Source organism: Cyprinodon variegatus, unplaced genomic scaffold (genome assembly GCF_000732505.1).
Source record: "Cyprinodon variegatus isolate N-32 unplaced genomic scaffold, C_variegatus-1.0 Scaffold426, whole genome shotgun sequence".
In the NCBI taxonomy this organism is placed as follows: Eukaryota; Metazoa; Chordata; class Actinopteri; order Cyprinodontiformes; family Cyprinodontidae; genus Cyprinodon; species Cyprinodon variegatus.
This window is the reverse complement of record NW_015150879.1, coordinates 198,944-217,339: the sequence shown is the minus strand read 5'-3', so window position 1 is coordinate 217,339 and position 18,396 is coordinate 198,944. Positions and strand designations below refer to the sequence as shown.

Below are 18,396 nucleotides of genomic sequence, written 5' to 3'. Positions count from 1 at the left end.
CAAATTAGCATCTAAATACAGTATTCGCTTGTGATGTTACCGAAATGAGAGGGATTAAAGCCAGCAGAGGTGATTCAGAACCCTGGATAGACTGCTGACTACAGTTGTCCACACCATAAAATTAGTGAACCGCAATTATTTGATATTGTATCACATGGAGAAGCTATCACATGAGGCTGTTTTCTCCATTTTGATGCTCATGTGGCTTCTTCTTGAATCAGTAAACTTTCCCTCTTCCACTACAGTACCTACGACTGCAGGGGAACTCAGTTTAGAACGAAAGCTTCATGTCTCGCTAATTCCCACTCATCACATGGTTTGAAATATTCCTCATTTATTTTCTAGTGCAGTTGCATATCTGCAGCGCCTTGCCCCACATAGAACTGAGCTTTGAAATGTGTAGTGGGAAATTAATGCACCCGGGACAGGCAAAGCCAAGGTTTTTTTTGTGTGTTTGAATTGCAAACAAGCTGAGCCATGTGGGGGGAAAATGAATGCCATTTGTTGGGACTAATTAATAAAGAACATGCACATGTGCAATTGGGAAGGATTTGTTTTTTAGTATCTTGCTCAGCTACATGCTCTCCTTGCTTAATCAAGCAGATAATGCCAAATTCATCCAAAACAGCATCTGTGAGTGAGGAGGAAGGAATACAAGGATGTACAGACGAGAAAAATGCTCTTGCATTTCTTAGAAAACTTTCTATTAGCGAACATATTTTGGGGCATATGCGCTGTATGGAATGTGGCACAACATCTGCCATCATTAAACCAAGTAAATTCAGCATTCTGAATATCTTATGATCAATATGTTAGACCTCAGGTTGTCTTTCCACCTGTTCTCTTCTGAAGTATTCCACTCAGCTAGCCAGCTGACAGCATACCCATATTGTTGACAATGTAATCTTTGGTCTCTGCGTCTTTCCGAGGAATCCAACCGCTTTATGAATTTGGGGCTCGCCCTGCTGAAGAACAGCTGTCTACAATGACCCAGAGAGACTGGAAATTGAGCTATAAGAAAGGGGGAGGGAGTCGAATTTATGCTGGCACTATCTCCATAAACAGAGAAGTTGGAGGATTGTTCCAACAGCACCATCTGGTCTCCACTTTGAACTAACCGATCAAAGCTGTCGGCCAACTATAACAACACCCTCCCCAAATTTCTCTGTTAAACATCTCTCTTACTCTTTTCCTCCATATTTTTAATTCCATCCATTCTAGTAAACGATTAGTTGTCTTGTGCCTTGGTCTACCCTGGCTTTGTCTCAAACGCACCATTCCTCAACTTGTTTAATTTACACATCAAATACTAATGAAAGAGATGCCAGTAACACAAGGTCAAAGGTTAGAATTTGGATCTTGCTTTCCAACAGCTGTTGCTCCAAGTGCTGTCCTTCCAAATGACTCTGAAAGATGAAGCAAAGAAAATAATATCATTATGACTTTACCTCTGAGGATATATATATATATTTTTTTTCCCGTCAAAAAGGAGGGCTAGTTCAGGTATGAATATGGATTTTTTTTTGGACAGATTGACAGTAATGAGCATTTTTGTCTCCAGAAGTCTCTTGGCAGCAAAAAGAAGGATGTCATGATTAAGAAGTCACATATAGCAATAGCTTCAGTGCCTCTGAATTCACTTTTGCCTTGTAATGTCTATTAGTACAGAAACTACCTTAAAATCTTCTCTTGTCTTTTGATGTCTGTCTCCTTTTCTCTCTTCTTCCCCAGATTCTGAGTTACTTTTTTTTCATTGCCACCTTGACTGTTGCCACACCTGTCCGTTTTCCCCTTCAGTTGATTTACCAACATTTCCTTTAACAGATTTAACCACCCACAATGCTTTAAACCACCTACTGAGTGGATAATACTATTGCTCCAGGCAAGGATGAGTTTCCAATTTTATTATGATGCACATCCTTGCACCCCCTCTCATATTCGCACAACTATACAAATGGTTAGACACACACAGTTGGCTGCATAGTACCTAGGGATACTTGCTTGTTGAGTCAGCCTGCAGTGTTTCTGGGTTTCACAATGTTGTTGTTTTCTTTACTGGCCTGGGGAGACCTGGCACAGGTGGAGCTTGTGGATTTCAAGGCGTTAAAGAGGTTGGTGGGGGCTGGGGGGTTGTCCTGAAGGAGAATACTTCGCCTGATTGGGGATATTTTATGTAAGTAGGTATGTGGCACCTGGACCAACTCCTCTCTGGGGGTTTGTGGCAGCTGAGCCGGCCTTGAGCATCTGCACAGCTACAGGGTAATGAACAGTATTCCGACACTTGCTTACTGAATTCCTCATCATGGCTGTGCAGAGAGTTACCTGGCTGTATTAAAGCAGGTTTGTGTCTGTTGTTTTTGTCTTCTTCTGTTGTATTTTTTAATTGATTGATCTCCATGTGCTTCATCCAAATCCAAACACAGGTCCTGGTTATAGCTTCAGTGTTTTTGACCATAGATCTACCTTTGAAACAGATGGCTCACTTTAAATCCAGTTTTTTTCTCTTCTAACAAGTTGACTCCCTAAGGTAGCTCACCATTTTTCTACCACATGTGAAAAAGGAGAAATATATGAAATTTAATTTTGAGACAGTTTGTCAAACAGGAGTTTTTTTTTTTTTTTTTTTTTTCCCGTTTCATGGAAACTGGCATAAATAGAAATAGTTGACACTTTCCAATATATTTTCCATTAACAGTAAAGCACTTATGCCACTAATTGCTAGACCAATCGCTAATTATAATCTTCCTTGCTGTGGTTGCAGCTCTCAACAAACTACACCTACATTGCCTTTAAAAAGCCTGACAAATAGCTTTAGTGTAAATAAATAAATACGTTTATCCTCCAAGTTTGAGAGGTAAATGGCTTTGTTTTCTTCATGTGGGACAGGATTGATATGCAAATGAAGCTGTATCTTCAAAAAGAATCCCACCTTTGTCAATTAGGATGAATTAAGTTGTTTATTGAATTTGCATAATAAATGTGTGTGATGTTCAGAGCTATCACTATAATTGTACTGCATCACTGAGGTTGCTTGTTGTTTTTAATTGCTGTGGATTTTGCCGTGGACTATTTTTTGTTTTGTAAATTCTTCTTCTGTGAAATCTGTTATCATTTTACTTTCATCACATAGCAAAAGTAGGGGGAACATAAGAGTAAACACATAAGAATTAATTCCCAGCTTGTTGTTCAGTAACACAAGCCAAAACAAATGTGGGCTGAAGGGATATTAAAACTGAGAGTTATAACTATTCAGGGATGACCGTGCCACAAAGTGAAATAAATGTTCAACATCACTTAAAACACTGCCACAAAGCATTTAAAGAATAACAGTAGCAGTGCAATTAATAGTATATTTCTTCTCAAAGATCTAATCATATGTTTGTTACAGCTAGGGTGGTGCCGGAGTAAAAAAATTTCCAAGAGGGGGTCACTCCAATACGACAGAGTATTAGGGCCAGGCTAGAGATATATATATATATTTTTTGATAATAAAGTCGAGAAACTATGAGAATAAAGTCGTAACATTACTAGAATAAAGTCATATTATTACGAGAATAAAGTCGTAACATTACAAGAATAAAGTTGTAATTTACGAGAATCAAGTCATCATACAACAACCCCAACTTGTTACCCAATACAACTTGTTTCTTTTAATTTTAGGACTTTATTCACGCAATTTTATGACTTTATTCTCGTAATTTTAAGACTTTGTTCTCATAATATTATGACTTTATTGTCGTAATTTTATGACTATTCTCGTTGCAACTTTATTTTTGTAATTTTACGACTTTATTCTGGTAACAATACGACTTTATTCCCGAGACAGAAGAAAAACACAATCTCTACTGTAGCCTGGCCCTAATACTCCGTCGTACTCCAGTCGGAGGGGATTTTGCTGGGAGTTTGATTGAAGTGGGCTGCCATTCAGCCGGCGTTTGACTGGGAAAGGCCATTATGAATGGATGCTACTGTACTTTATACTTATATATACAGTTATTGCACCGGGTGTCAAATATAGAAAGTTCTGTGGAACTGCTTTAAGTGTTAGAAGATCTTTTTGTTTTTTTTTGTTTTTTTATTTGCCAACAAAACTGAGGCTGCATCCATAATTTACTGACAAAAGTTTGCAAAATTCACAGACCATCCAACATCATTATCTTTAAAGTTGAAGTAAATCAGATAGTCATATCCTACACATTTTAAAAGTGCTATGACATACAGTACTGTGGTTCCCCGAGCAAAACAAAGCATCAGAATTGGGTACCACAGTATGACCACTAAAGGTTACTCCACTGTTTTTGTCATAGTTTTCTCTGATTTAACCATCAACAACATCAGCAACAAAATAACTTTCTAAACCATACAGTTCACTGCACAGTGTTTGAAGGGGATGTCAGTTGTGTAATTACTTGTCTTTGTGCCTCTCTGTTTTTATAGATCTCCCACTTGTCAATCTCTCGGTGGAGCCTCAGCCAGTTTTAGAGGGCAACCTTGTAAAATTCCAATGCTCCGCAAAGGCCAACCCTCCCGTTTCGCTCTACAGGTAAGAATATAACGAGCTGTAACCCCAGTGCCCACACATACAGTAAGTCATCCTCAAAGCTTTAAAGAGCCTAGAAAATGTTGAAGGATGAGAAGAATTGCAGTTAATGAGATATTTTCTGATCGATGGCGCAAAATTTAACACCCTGTATTGATGGCATTAATCATTGTCAGACACCCTATAATACCATTGCAACATTACTTCACCTCATACTTGTTACAAGAGGACTCAAAACGATGAAACACTTCTGAAAAATCTAATGGAAAAATATTACAGAAAAACCATTTGGGAAACCATGTCATGTTTCAATAGGCTGCAGCAACGTAAAACAGAGCTTTGTTGCACAATTATTTGGTTTATGGTCACATCATCTCCCTTGAACTTTAAATGTCTATGAGTGTGTCAGAAGAAATATGAAAATCTAATTTGCATGACATATGAGGAAGATATCAAAATTGCCCGTATTTTTCCTGAAATTATGTGGTGAGACAGCACCTGCCCCAGGGATCTGCCAGCTTTGTGCGATGGTGGGTGATTCTATACTTTTATTTCTTTTATTATATCCACTTGTTTAAGAAATGACAATTTACAATAAGGGATTTTTTTCAGTTTAGAAATAAATCTTTCTTTGCCCACATAAGAAATGTTTACATTGTAAAAGGGGTGGTGGTAATTTTATATGAAAGCAAGGTAATTAAGCAATAATCAAATGACAAACAACAGGAGTGACAGAAGGAAAACTGTGTACATCCAGTTCAGTGGTTCCCAAAGTAGGGGCGGGGGCGACGGCCTTGCCCCTCAGTGTAATTACAGGGGGGGCATAGTAGAAATTAACTGATTAAATGACCAAATTTGAGAGGTATTTATACAAGAAAAACAATATTAATAACAATGTTGAATTACTTTGCACATTAAAATAAATAGGTTACCTTATTATAATTACTCTAATAAAATGATAGTTTTGTGATTTAAACTAAATTGTAGCAGTTTTATTTGATTGCAATATGTTTTCTGCAGTTAACTTTTCTTTCACTATACAAAAGTTGCGGGCTGCAGTAGTAGTGGTAAAGTAATTGGAGGGTTGAGAGAACTAAAGTGAGTGAGTGAACCAAAATCACAGTCAATGTAAAGCAAGTTTCGGAAAATAAGACCCAAATGTTTTAGATATAAGAACTTTTATGGTCATTAATAATATAATTGCAAAGTAATTAACAACCAAAAGAAATAAAGTCAGACATAAATAAATGCCAACGTATAAAAGCGTCTGCCTAGGGTTGTATAATGAGATGCCTTTTACAGAGATAAAATTAGAAAATCACATTTCCCTTACTTAGTACCATATCCATTGTTGAACTTGGACATTGTAACATATTTGACTTGATAAGGGGGAAAAAATGCACCTTTGTTTTTACAAACCCCATATGGCCCTCTACACGAGGAGTAGTAAAGTGATTTGTCAAGAGATGGTTCTCTGAGAGGGAGGTTTTTAAATCTGAGCAGAAAAATAAATGGAGCCAAATCAATAGTAAAGGCAATTGCCCAGGTTCAGAATCTTGTTATGGTACTGGGAAATGAAATGGTTGTACAACACACCCACAGGTGGCAAAACAGAGATGTTCCTTTTGTATATAGTTTGGAAAAAAAAATTAAAAAGTCTTAGTTGAGAAAGGGCAGGGATATTGTGGAAAACAAGGTTTATGTTAGACTGTGTTGTTGCACAGCGCTGACATATCTCTTTCTTCTGCAGAGGGATTTAGCTTCCCTTGTTACGAGACTGGATCAATGCTAGAATCAGACTTCACCACAGGGTATCAAAAGCTTTGACTCCTTGGCAGCTGAGATTTTCTTCCAGTATAACAATCTAGAGAATAAAAGGATTGGTTGAAGGTTAAACCCAAAGGAGAATGAAAACATCCCTTTTGCACTCTACAATTTATTTACCTATTTGTTTCAATAGTGTGAAATTGAAATTACAGCTACTAACCTTTCATACTTAAAGGTCCACTCTTCACCTGATTTTCATGGTCACCTGTTTCATTTCCTGTTTTTCATACAAGGGCATCACACTTCTATCGTAATCCATTGCTGTGCCATTTCAATTCAGCACATTGTTGACTAGAAATTTTCAATCTATACAGTACTAGCCTTGGAGGCTTTACCTATGTAAACGCCTGCAGAGAGTCTCCCTCGCAGAGCAAAATCACCATGGAGTGCCGAAATCTGGTCAAGCAGTGTGGGACCATTATTCAGTGCTAATACACTCTGTCTTCCACAGATCAGATAGAGCCCAAAGACAGAGTAGTTCTGAGACGGATGGCTCTTTTCCATTCCCTAGAGAGTCATCTATTCCCTATATGCGCTTCACCGTCGGGCCATCTTCCAATCCAATAGACACTCGAAACACACACCCAAGATAGTGCAGGGGCAATAGTCAAAAGCTTATTGCCTCCAGCTGCCTGTGACCCCTTGTGACTGCAACAGCATTTTAATAAAAGTGCATTAAGGCAGAATACAAATGAGATGTATGTCTGGAACCTTTTCACAGAAAAAAAAGAATAAAACAGAAATGCAAATGTGAGAACTGGAAGCGTAGAACAGCTGTTGCTTAGGAGGAAAAGCAGGCTGTTACTTATGGATCGAATCAGCTGATTTGTGCTGAACTAGGACTTTAACCTAAAAGGGGAAAGGGATTTAAGTGGTCAGGAATACTAAAAGTACAAATTTTTCCTTTACTCTATTTTTTTTAAATAGATAAGTTATGTCCCAATCATTCTAAAAATTGTGAAAAGTGAAAAAAAAAAAAAAAGAAAAGAAGAAGCTATAATATGAAAGTTGCCTACAGAAACATACAGCAACATACTGTAGCAGGCATTCAAAATTTCCCTTCCCAGTCAAACGCCAGTCAAATTGCAGCCTACTTCCCTGTAATTCCCAGCAAAATCCCCTTCAACTTCCAGCCACCGGAGTGACCCCCTCTTGCACATTTTTTTTTACTCTGACTCCACCCTTTCACAGAATTATAGTGTCTGACCAGGAGATAACACTTCTCTTTAGATCTCAATGTCCACAAATCATGACAGAAAGAATATTTCAGTAGAAAAGTTGATGTTTAAAAAGAATTGTAAGGGACCAGCCAAGGGCCCATCATGGAAAATGGGGAAATTTTGAATGGCTACAACTGTAAACTCTGTTGCCTGTATAAATCTAGAGTGTAATATCAGTGGTAAGCATTCAATCACCAGAATGAGAGACAATATGATACATTATTTTGTTTTTAATGCCATTTTCTAAGATGTTATCATTTAGATTCTTATTTTTTTTATTTTTTATTTTTTTTAATATGTCAGCTTAAAAAGCAAAGAGCAACTGAAAATAGTTCATTTTTTGTTTATACCAAAACTGCTAGTAACAGCTTGAGATCCCAGTGTGGGGCCTATGAGCATTAGATCTTGTGGTATTAAAGCACCAGAACATTTCTCATTAAAGTTAGAACTATCTCTAGAAGCACAGGTTCTAATTGCTGTGAGCATGTGACTTTATCTGGTGAAGAAAGTCTTAGATGTTTTTCAAGGTCTCACACATTAAGACAAGTGCTTTAAACTTGAAATCAATATTGCATCTATTCATGAGACTGACTTTGAATTTTGATAGATCTTTTTTTTTTCTTTATTAAAGATGGGTGTTTGGTAGAGAGGGGCTTTTGAAATAAGAAAGTAATTATTGACCGGATGAGAAACAAAAATGGTCTGTAAATGTTAAAACAGTAAATACTAACTCTTACAACTTAACAAAACTGTAGCTTTCTGGGCTAAACTGACAAAATATTTCAGCTTTTTTATGCAGTATATATCTGAATGGAATTTGATTTAAAATCGATTATTCTAGTCTAGATTAAACAGACGGATACAAGTATCTTTAAAATGTATTTATTGCATATTATAAATACATTAAGCAAGGATTTAGAACATGTTATTTTTAGCTTTTCTTTGACATCAGGATCACAAGAATTGTTAAATCTCTTCCTTGTAAAAGGTCGAAAAAGAGATGCTTTTATCTCTCTTAAATGCCTGAAAAAATACCGCTTTGTTTTAAAACCAAATCCTAGTGTGGAGTTTTCTTGTAAGGTTGATGTGTTTTTACACCCTTAAATATGTAATTTTCCTTTTTTCTACACTATACTAAATTATTAGGAACAATGTTTTTTTGCTTCTTTTTTTATTAAAATAAGACTATGTTGTAAATCAGTATCTGTTGAAGTGTTATACAGTTGTCCGTTATGTATTGACAGTTGTTTTTCAGAGCATTTGGGCTCCATTGTGGCTATATATCCCAACACAGTTTAGTATCAAACACTAAGAAAACACTACATTGGCTAACAGTTAGAAGCTAACTAAACAGCTACCCATGGTGCATGTTGATTATAACCGTTGTGCTATAACCTTTTATGTCTTAGTTTGCATTGTTTTCTATGTTTCCCAGGGTACTTTGAATTCTACGTTTTTGATGTAAATGAGTTCTTTCCCAGTTAAGCAGTGGCTAGAAAAAAAGAAACAACAAAAAAATTGGGATGCTTTATTCTTGTAAATTTGCAAATAAAGAGAAAACTACTGGAACTGTCCTCTATAAAACCGTTATGAATACATAAAGGACAGAAAATTCTAATGAGATCAGCTTTTTGAGAAATTACACCAGCTTCCTGTAGAGAGAAACGAAAATTTCTGATTATTTTAATATCACATCCACCCGTCGAGACTTGGATCACACTACACTGGTTTCTTTTGTACGCTTATGAAATATTGGGCCGCAAGTAGATATCAAGAGACCTTGCTTTAATTTCTTGTGAGATCGTAAAAGGGGTTAGTCCTTTATGGCTGTGTCAAAATTACTGGACGCTGTTACTGAGCGTGCATATTTTTTTAATATCACAATGACAGAAGTCTTCAGTTTTAATATGCAGGGAAGGTGGAGGAGAACTGCACTGTGCTGTGCTTAACCATGTTGATAATAACTTTGGGTCCTGATTTACTGTGCGCCTTGGAGCTGATGGCACAGATACCTGCTTAATTTAATTGCTAGCCTTTTATTGCCTTAATAACGTTCAGTAAATGCAAAATCTTCTCCTTCTCCACTTCACTTTCATCTTCTTCTTCCATTAACTATGGACCTTTTATGTCTGGAACAGTTTTAGTTTAAATACCTTTCACCACACATAAACAGCTCTAATGCAAACAGTGATCCTTGCTTCTGCAGATGCACACGACCAAACATAATTCATAGCTTTTGTCTGAATGAAATCCCCGAAAAGATCACAGTGGTGTGGAGTGAGTCATCTATTGAGCCAGCTTTGCATCGGCCCTTTCACCCTCCCTGAGGGAATGCAGGTGTTTTTGTTGCCGAGAGCTAGCTATGTTTAGACATGAGTTTTGGACATGGCCCAGCACACCAACAGAGCTCTCCTGCTCCCGGAGGGCGAGGGTATTCTGTCTCGCTTCCTCCTAATACTGTCAGGGGCTCCCTAACCTAGCAGCTGCAATTGCGACTTGGAGCAGCCGGCTGCCCAAACATCTGTGCTTAACCCATTATGACTCCTGCAGTTTTGGCTGATGGAGTGGCAGTGGAAACAGCTTCATTGTCTTGTGACTTTATTAGCTTGTGTGTCCCTGTTTTACAGTTAGCACACATTTTTATGACGATATTAACATCTTTGGGAGTTGTCTCAGTAATGGTCAGAGCACAGGGCACATTCAGAGATAAAATAGTTTTAGGTGAGCTAGTTTAACTCCTCTCCCTCATTGACATTTGTACCTAACCATCCATTCATGTCATTGCCCTCTTCAGGCTAACAATGATGTCAAGTGACACATGTGTAATTAATACCTTAATCAAGTTTGTCTTGATCAACTTGTCTGGCAAAATGAACCTAAGTAGTTCATGTTAATACCAACCAGCTTATTTTACTGTGCAGCATCAATTTTAAAACAGATTCTGCTGTGTATTAATTTTATCATAATTCTCACTGTGCAACCACACTGTACACCACTCCAAAAATTTGAAAGGATGCATTTTGAATGTGCTCTGGTCAGAGAAGATTTTGGCCTATGTGGCAAAAATGCCAGTGGCTACCAGCTCTAAGTAAATTCCTTGGATAAAAAAGTTTGGCATATACTTTTCCATCATCATACAGAGGTTGCTTTTTACCAGTTTGATTCATTTAAGTAGACACTAAAATTTAATTTAAAATATATTATTTTGATATATTACTTATAATATCTTAGATATCAAAAGTACAAACAGATTTTTTTTGTCAAAATGTTATTGATTTATATAAGTCAGTCCACATTCACATATATTTTATCCAGAAGAACATTGAAATTAACGATAGAATGGTCTCCACCTGCCAAAAGACAGCAGCTCAACTCATAATCTCAGGCTGTGTCCTAANTTGCACTAATTAAAATGTCTTTAAATACACATTAACATGAATTCAACGCACTGTAGTAAACATATAAATGGAAGCAGAAGATGTCCTTCAGTCATCAATGCAAACATTTAGCAACACACAGGCTCTTTCAAACCTGGGCACCATTTCATTCACAACACCTGTCCCATCAGCCAGGAATCAGAATCAGAAGTACTTTAATAATCCCAGGAAGGAATTACTTTCGTTACAAGACTCCATATGTAATAGAGTGACTATAGGACCAGTTTGATAGAACACAATTTCATACAATATATATAATTAGGGGGTCCCTGCTCCATATCAAAATCAGTTTGGGGGTCCTTGGCCTCGAAAACGTTAAAGACCCCTGCCCTAAAAGATAGTGCTACTATGAATCATTGGCTCAAACTGGCCTAATTGAATTGACATATTCTAAAACATAAAAATACATAGTAAGCAAATGTGCAGAACACTAAAAAAAAACTTATATTTTCTTTCTCACAGTAATGTTTTAATCTGTGTTAGTCCATATGCAGTGCTTACATTTTTACAGCCTTCCTTGTCATGCAAAAAATAACTGAAGAAAAAATCTGCTGCACAAATGAACCTAAAAAAGACAAAAAGCCCAATCAGGATTCCTCCTCACTTCACTTACTGGTTGAATGAGATAATTTGTTACCATTTAAGTGAAAGCATTTTAGTCAGGCATGAGGCTAGCTTACTCATGGAAAACAAATTAGCTCTCCATCCCATGGAAACTCTCTTCAGGACTGTCAAGGCGAGAAAATTGAGACATGCGCTGGATGGGTACTCATTTGCTATATCAGCATGCAGGCACTTGTCTTCTGTGGAGGTATTTTATGGTGCATCATGCATTGTTTTTCCAGCAGCACCATTTCTTTTTTCAAAGGAACCCAATACTTCTGGGGGACAGATTTGCTTCTATTTTAATAAATAGGCCTTGTCTTTATAACAGCTGAAAGCCAAAATAACCCATGCAGTGTACGGCTCAGCTGCCCGTGGCATCATCAAAGCCTTACCTTAACACATGTGGCATGTCACAAAGTGTATCATTCAAAAACACAAACAGATGCCTTTCTTCCTGTTTGTTCTCAATGTGATCCCAAGTCAATTTATTAATGTCAGCTGTTGTATTTAATACAGTAAGTCTCAAGCAAATTTTTCAAAGGTAGGAGAGCTACCTATTTGTCACTCTGTGATTTGTTTGTCTTGGTTGCCATTCTGCGCTGCTCTCTGTCTGGCGTAATGAGGAACGTGCTGTCTGCTCTGAGTTGCCAGGAATCTTGTCATTGCACGGAGAGCTGCCACAAAAATTTGCTGAAGCCAGCATAGAAAACGTGCCCCAGAATTGTGATTTATTTGCACAAAACAACCGTACTGACAGATGGGGGTGGGAGTGAGCTGTCTTTATATTTTTTACCCCTTTTCATTCATTTTCTCAACAATCCTTTTTTTCCACCATCTGTTCTGCATTTCAGGTGGGCCAAAGGAGGAAACATCCTTAAGGAGGTCTCTGGGGACACATATGAGGTTCTTGTGGACCATTCTTTTTTCACAGAACCTGTTTCTTGTGAAGTTACCAACTCCCTCGGCAGCACTAACGTCAGTCGCAACGTTGATGTCTACTGTGAGTGTTGAAGTGCTCTGACATGCCTTTGTACACAGACAGTTTTACAATAATGCAAGGTCATAAATATTTGCTGTCTTTTATTTATTGTTTGCCGAGCTCCAAAATATGCAGCACTTTATTCTTTGTTCTTGTTACTTTAAGTCTGATTTATTGTGTTTCTTTAAACAGTTGGGCCTCGCATGGCTGCAGAGCCTCAATCTTTGCAAGTTGACCTTGGATCTGATGCGGTTTTCAACTGTGCTTGGACAGGAAACCCGTCTCTCACCATAGTATGGATGAAACGGGGTTCTGGAGTGGTACGTGTTCCTCTCAGAAAATGGATGCATTTTCATAAATGATTAGAAAGTAAATTTATATCAATAATTCAACTAAAGAAGTAAAATAAAAGTTTAAGTGATAAGCAACAAATATTTTTTTGTTGTTATTTGTATGTTTGTGGCTGGAAAATGTAAAGATTACAATAAGTTATATTTAATGTGTCTGTGTACTTTATAATATTGTGTCAATTCTGGGTCTGTGTTCGTAAATGACTGCATCAATTCAATGTGTCATGAGGCAACCAACACATGGCTGTGGTATTAAGGCAGCCAAGGTTGCTTAAACAGTGACTTGCTGAGACTAGTACCATTTTTCTCACAACAATACTCCACAAATTCTCCTTTATGTTTCTATTTTTCTTAGTCCAGTTACGACACTTCAGGCATTTTCTCAGATTCAACTGTGGCCTAACAAAATCAGCTACAGTTACTGATTCTAGTTACAGTCCAGGTGTTTTGAACCGACCCTAAAGTTTTTAATTTGCTTTCCCTCTGATGCCTTTCAAAGCTGGTGTAATTATTATTTAGCCTTTTCTTAATTTTGTCACCAAATATTTTCTCACCACTCAACTAATAACCTTGGATACAACAATCTTTGGGCTCTCAATGTTTTTTTGCTGGACAGCGATCCTCGTGATTTTTTTTTTTGCCCATAGTAAGAAAGTACTTTTAACATTCATGAAGATATTGGAAAATAATTACAGTTGGTATGTACATTTTTATTAGCATTCAGCAGGTAAATAAATAAATAAATGCTTAAAATATCACTGTTTGTCATCTAACACTTGAAGGATGTCACCTCTTGAGAGGTAGAATTGGACATTGGTCTATATGGCATCACCTACATGGCTTTGATTGTCCATTAAAACAGCCCACCGCCCAACATCTTCAGTGACCTGTTCTCATATGAGAGGCATTGCTTTGATTCACAAAATTAGACTCATTCCAGATTTCCTTTTGTCAACATCAAAGGCTCTAGCCTTTCTCCACTGAGTTCAGACCCTAAATTGGATTTTAATAATTGAGAAGTGCTGCCCTTTAAGGTATTATATGGTCAAATGCTGCCCGGTATTTTTTTTCCCTTAGCACTGCTTGACTGCCATCCTAAATGCAAAGGTTTTCCAGTGCTCATTGCATCTGATGATTTCTGTAAATTTCCTGCCAGGTTCTGAGCAATGAGAACCTACTAACTCTGAAAAATGTGAGGCAAGAAGATGCCGGGAAATATGTCTGCCGTGCTGTGGTCCCACGTGTTGGAGCTGGAGAGAAGGAGGTCTCACTAACTGTAAATGGTAAGTTGTGCTATTGTTATATTCCTCTAACACAAACCAGTCCTGGTGTGCCTACAACACAGATATTGACTGAAAGGAAAGTTAGTCTGAAGGTCTGAGGCCGACAGCAAAAAAACAAGAAAGCAGTTTGTCACAGCAGTCGGTATTTTTGTTTCCTTTGTAGTTTACAGACTCCTTTTACTGAGAAAATTCTGACATAACATCCTACTCTGTTTTGCTTTAGTGGTCTTTCATTTGATATATCATTTTCTTGAAAACATGGTTAATTTTCTAAGGCAGGCATCAAATCAAACCACCAGTCACTAGATGTAGCACATAAATACAGTCCAAAAACATGTTCAGGGAAAATAATCTTTCTAGCAAAAGTAATTTGATACGCCACACAGTTATTTTATTAGGTGTTACTACAGTATGGTATATTTCTGTAATAAAGAAGAAATAAGAAAAGACAAACTAGCCTTTTCAGGACATGGCCTTACATTTCGTAAACAGGTGAAATGTGCTTAAATGCTAATTAGATTCAACATGAGTCACAGGGAGGCTGCCTTTTTTCGAGGCACTGACTAACTAATGAATACCAGCCTTGGTGGGAGACCTGGCAACTCTCAAACAAATGACTTCATTATCAGTGCTTGATATTCATGGAGCATGCTTCAGCATGGCAGAGGTTCTGAGTTGTGGGATTTACATGTTTCTTATTTCCCCCTGTGTCCATCTGTGAGAAACCTGAACCAAAAACAAGACCTCCCGAAAAAAGATGATATTAACATGAGCTATGTACTGTTGCACATTCAAAAGCTAACAAAAGGCTTTGCCTGAGAGCAACACTCATGCTGATTTTGTGATGAAGATACTTCAAGTGGCAAACAATGTGTTCAACGGATTCCCTTTTCACAAACACAGACACTGGTTTTGCATATCAGAGGGATACCAGCATTCCCTCAAGCAAAAGATCAGAATCATGACTTTCCATGAACCATAAGGAGCCCCCTCTATCTGTTGAAGGAATTAAGTCTTTACCCTAACGTAAAAGGAAAATTTATGACTACTTCAATTTTCTCCCATTCATCTGATAGCAACATAGTGTGGCATTCTTATTGCAGTTTTATTACACAGAATACATTTCATCCACTGCGCTTGCTATTATTTGAATTGCACCTTTTTGTTCTGCTCAACTAATGGAGATCATGTTGCTTTTGAAAATGATGCCATGAGAGAAAGATGATAGACTGTTTTAATAAAGATTACAACACAACTTGGGGCACCCTGGGAAACCTGCTGTTAAGCTGAGATGACATGTTTACTTGGTCTCTCTAGCTATTCTTCAAGTGAATTTGGAATTCCCCTGAAGTCTTTTTTTATTTCTTAATGCTCTTTGTTCACTCCCTTTTTTGTGTATTTCAAGCCTCGGCACTTGAATTGTCATTTGACATTCAAAGCCCCCATTCTTTTTAGCCTCCTGAATAATTGAATCACATCTCTCCTCCCTGACTTTCTGAGGAATCTTGAGTCAATTTTCACCCATACCTTAAGGCAAATCAGATTGTCCGACTGTGCAAGCACTGTGGTTGAAGTGGCACGTGTGAGGGAGCTCACCCGATGTTCATTGATTGCCCCCTGCCACTATCTCTTCGGCAAATGAACCTGGCTTCTCATCAGCCTTTTTTACCCTCAATATCATCGATTGTCAGATGAATACAATTGATTCCGCCTTATTTGCTAAGAAGGTAGATGTGCAACGTTTGTAGGCGGGATCACTGTAGCCCAGTAACAGATCAGAGGAGGCTGCACTGCATTTCATGATGTGAAGGCATCTGTTGAGCTTTATATCTTTCTGTTATTTGTTTTTCCTGAAGTCATCCACTGATTCCTTAAAGCCATCATTTAAATTACATGTGTTCATAATTTGTCATCCCCTCTATCTCCCCAAGTCGTTTTGTGTCACCGGCTCCCACTGTGGCACACCAACATAGGCATGAGGATTTTTCTTTCCCTGGGGAAGAATGTAATTTAATTATAATCAAACAGCAGGCAGGGGAGGCAGTTTGTGTTTAAGTCACTAATGGATATATATTGCTTACTGCAGTTAACCATTTTTCAGGACGGCTCATTCCTCAGTGTTTTAATGCAAAGTTGTAAGGGCTTCAGTGCATGAAGGACGGAGGGGTACTTCTTTGATGGTTGGTTGTTTATAGAGCATAAATTATCAGTGAAAATAGTCTATTTTTTATAATCCTGCTGAGTCTGGAGTAAAATAGGGATTTCTGAGATACCGAAAAGATTCAGCTTTTAACCTTAAAAGCAATCTACTATATTCAGGCTGCAAACAATTTATCAATGTGTATGAGTGGACTTTTTTTCTCTGTGTGGGCAAGATGACCCTTAAATAAGGGAAATACAACTAAAGCTGGAAATGAGGGCTGGGAAATCTTGCAATATCCCACAGAGCACATGCTTGTTATAGAGCCTTTCTCTTTTGTAGCCTCTGGACTGTCTTCATGTGTCTGGATAATTAGCAGTCCTGCATTTATAAAACTGGAAGTAAGACCATAAGAGACAATAAGTGCAAAAATGATTTAGAGGAAATTTGCATTTGGGATGTTGAAAAACATCATCTGACCAACTAAACCTCAGCACTGTGCAAAATGAGCACTTTAACTACCTCACAAGATATCTGCTCAGCTTAAAGCCTTCTTTTCTATCAGCCAAGTTAATTCCATATTTTTAAAACAAGGAGGGTGGCCCAGAAGGTTGTGGCTTGGACAGAATTTTGCACATACATATATCTATAGACACTTTTCTTTTCATTTTAGGATATTAATTCTTATTTGAACTTTTTTTTTGGGCAGTGAGCTAATAATGCAGCAAATGTCCTCAATACATTTTAAATCTAAAAAGGATAAACAAAAATAAATTCTGATGGAGCAGAGATGTGGTTTGTGGTTTCCTGGTGCTCATTAATTCATTTGACAGTACTTGCAAAAACTGATATGTGATACCAAATTTAAGTGTCCATACTCTTTTTTTATAAACCTTTATCAATCCTTTAATCTCACAACTCTCAGTTGTTGAGGTGTACAAAGCCCTCGAACTCAAACTGAGAGCCGTGATCTCTTTTGTCTTTGAAGAAGTATGGAAGCTGTTCGATTAGTGCACAGCTGTTTTACTGTTTACCCTGATTGTTTTTTATTTATATTGTAAAATGTTTTACTATGTTAACATATACATCTAATCTTGCCAGTCTTTGCTCGGTTTTTAAACTCAATTAGATATTTCCTGGTTAAATTAAGGTAAATAAAAAAAAAAAGACATTTTAAGATGTGTTGTATTTTCAGTAATCGGTATAAAGCCAAATGTAAACAGATACCCCCCATTATGTTTAATTAAACATCCCATAGCAACCACACAGATTTTAGAAGAATAACCACGCTTAATTCTGGCAAAGATAGCTATTTTAAACACAGTAGGAATTTTCGAGATGTTTTAAGTCAGGGCTTTCATACTAATGTTAGTTTGCTTTACCCAGTCCTATGCTCTCTTTTCCTGTTCGAATGCCCAGTTGTATCTTGTGTATCCATTTGTAAGTTTGAATCCTCCAGCTGGTGATCCCAGGGGAAATTTCATACTTTGAAGTCAGTGTATCTTTATTTTATCATACAGATTTTCCATTAGAACAAAATAAAACAGCAGTTTTGCTATGATGTTACCCCCAATCCCCTGTTTGACATTTGTTGCTGTTGTCTTAAAGTTGTTAATCATTCTGGTGATATGTTTACGTAAGGCCCTACTACATGCTCGTCCCCATTTTCACCTAGTGGTTGTGACTCTAACATAGTGGAATAATTGAAAACCTTTTTTTGGAAGGTAAGCTTGTATGAGCGATGCAAACAGCAACTTTTAAACAGAGTGTGCATGAGCAGAAATGGGCTCTTGCACTCTCTACAGGGTTGTGCATGTGTATTTTTTTTTTTAAATGGAGAGGGTGGGTCTTTCCAAACAAATATGATTCCAAACAAATATCATAGTGAGTTCTAGTTCACGTATTGCAAGGCCTTGCAAAAGCAATTAACAAAACCCTTTTAAATATTTAAAGTTAAATGAGTTAAATGCTTGATCTTAGTTGGACAACCAACATTTTCAAATAAAATGTACAA

At 37.4% G+C, this 18,396-nt stretch overlaps 1 protein-coding gene across 9 annotated transcripts in view; it reads left to right on the top strand.

Annotated features, from left to right (window-relative positions):
* kirrel3 (kin of IRRE like 3 (Drosophila)) overlaps nucleotides 1-18,396 on the top strand; it is a 187,647-nt gene that overhangs the window by 149,855 nt on the left and 19,396 nt on the right. For all 9 annotated transcript variants that reach the window (XM_015388525.1, XM_015388521.1, XM_015388519.1 and 6 more), the window contains exons 7-10: nucleotides 4,438-4,543; nucleotides 12,482-12,630; nucleotides 12,802-12,929; nucleotides 14,116-14,242. In XM_015388525.1, the coding sequence (XP_015244011.1) occupies nucleotides 4,438-4,543; nucleotides 12,482-12,630; nucleotides 12,802-12,929; nucleotides 14,116-14,242 (510 nt within the window). The remainder of the gene's footprint in view (nucleotides 1-4,437; nucleotides 4,544-12,481; nucleotides 12,631-12,801; nucleotides 12,930-14,115; nucleotides 14,243-18,396) is intronic.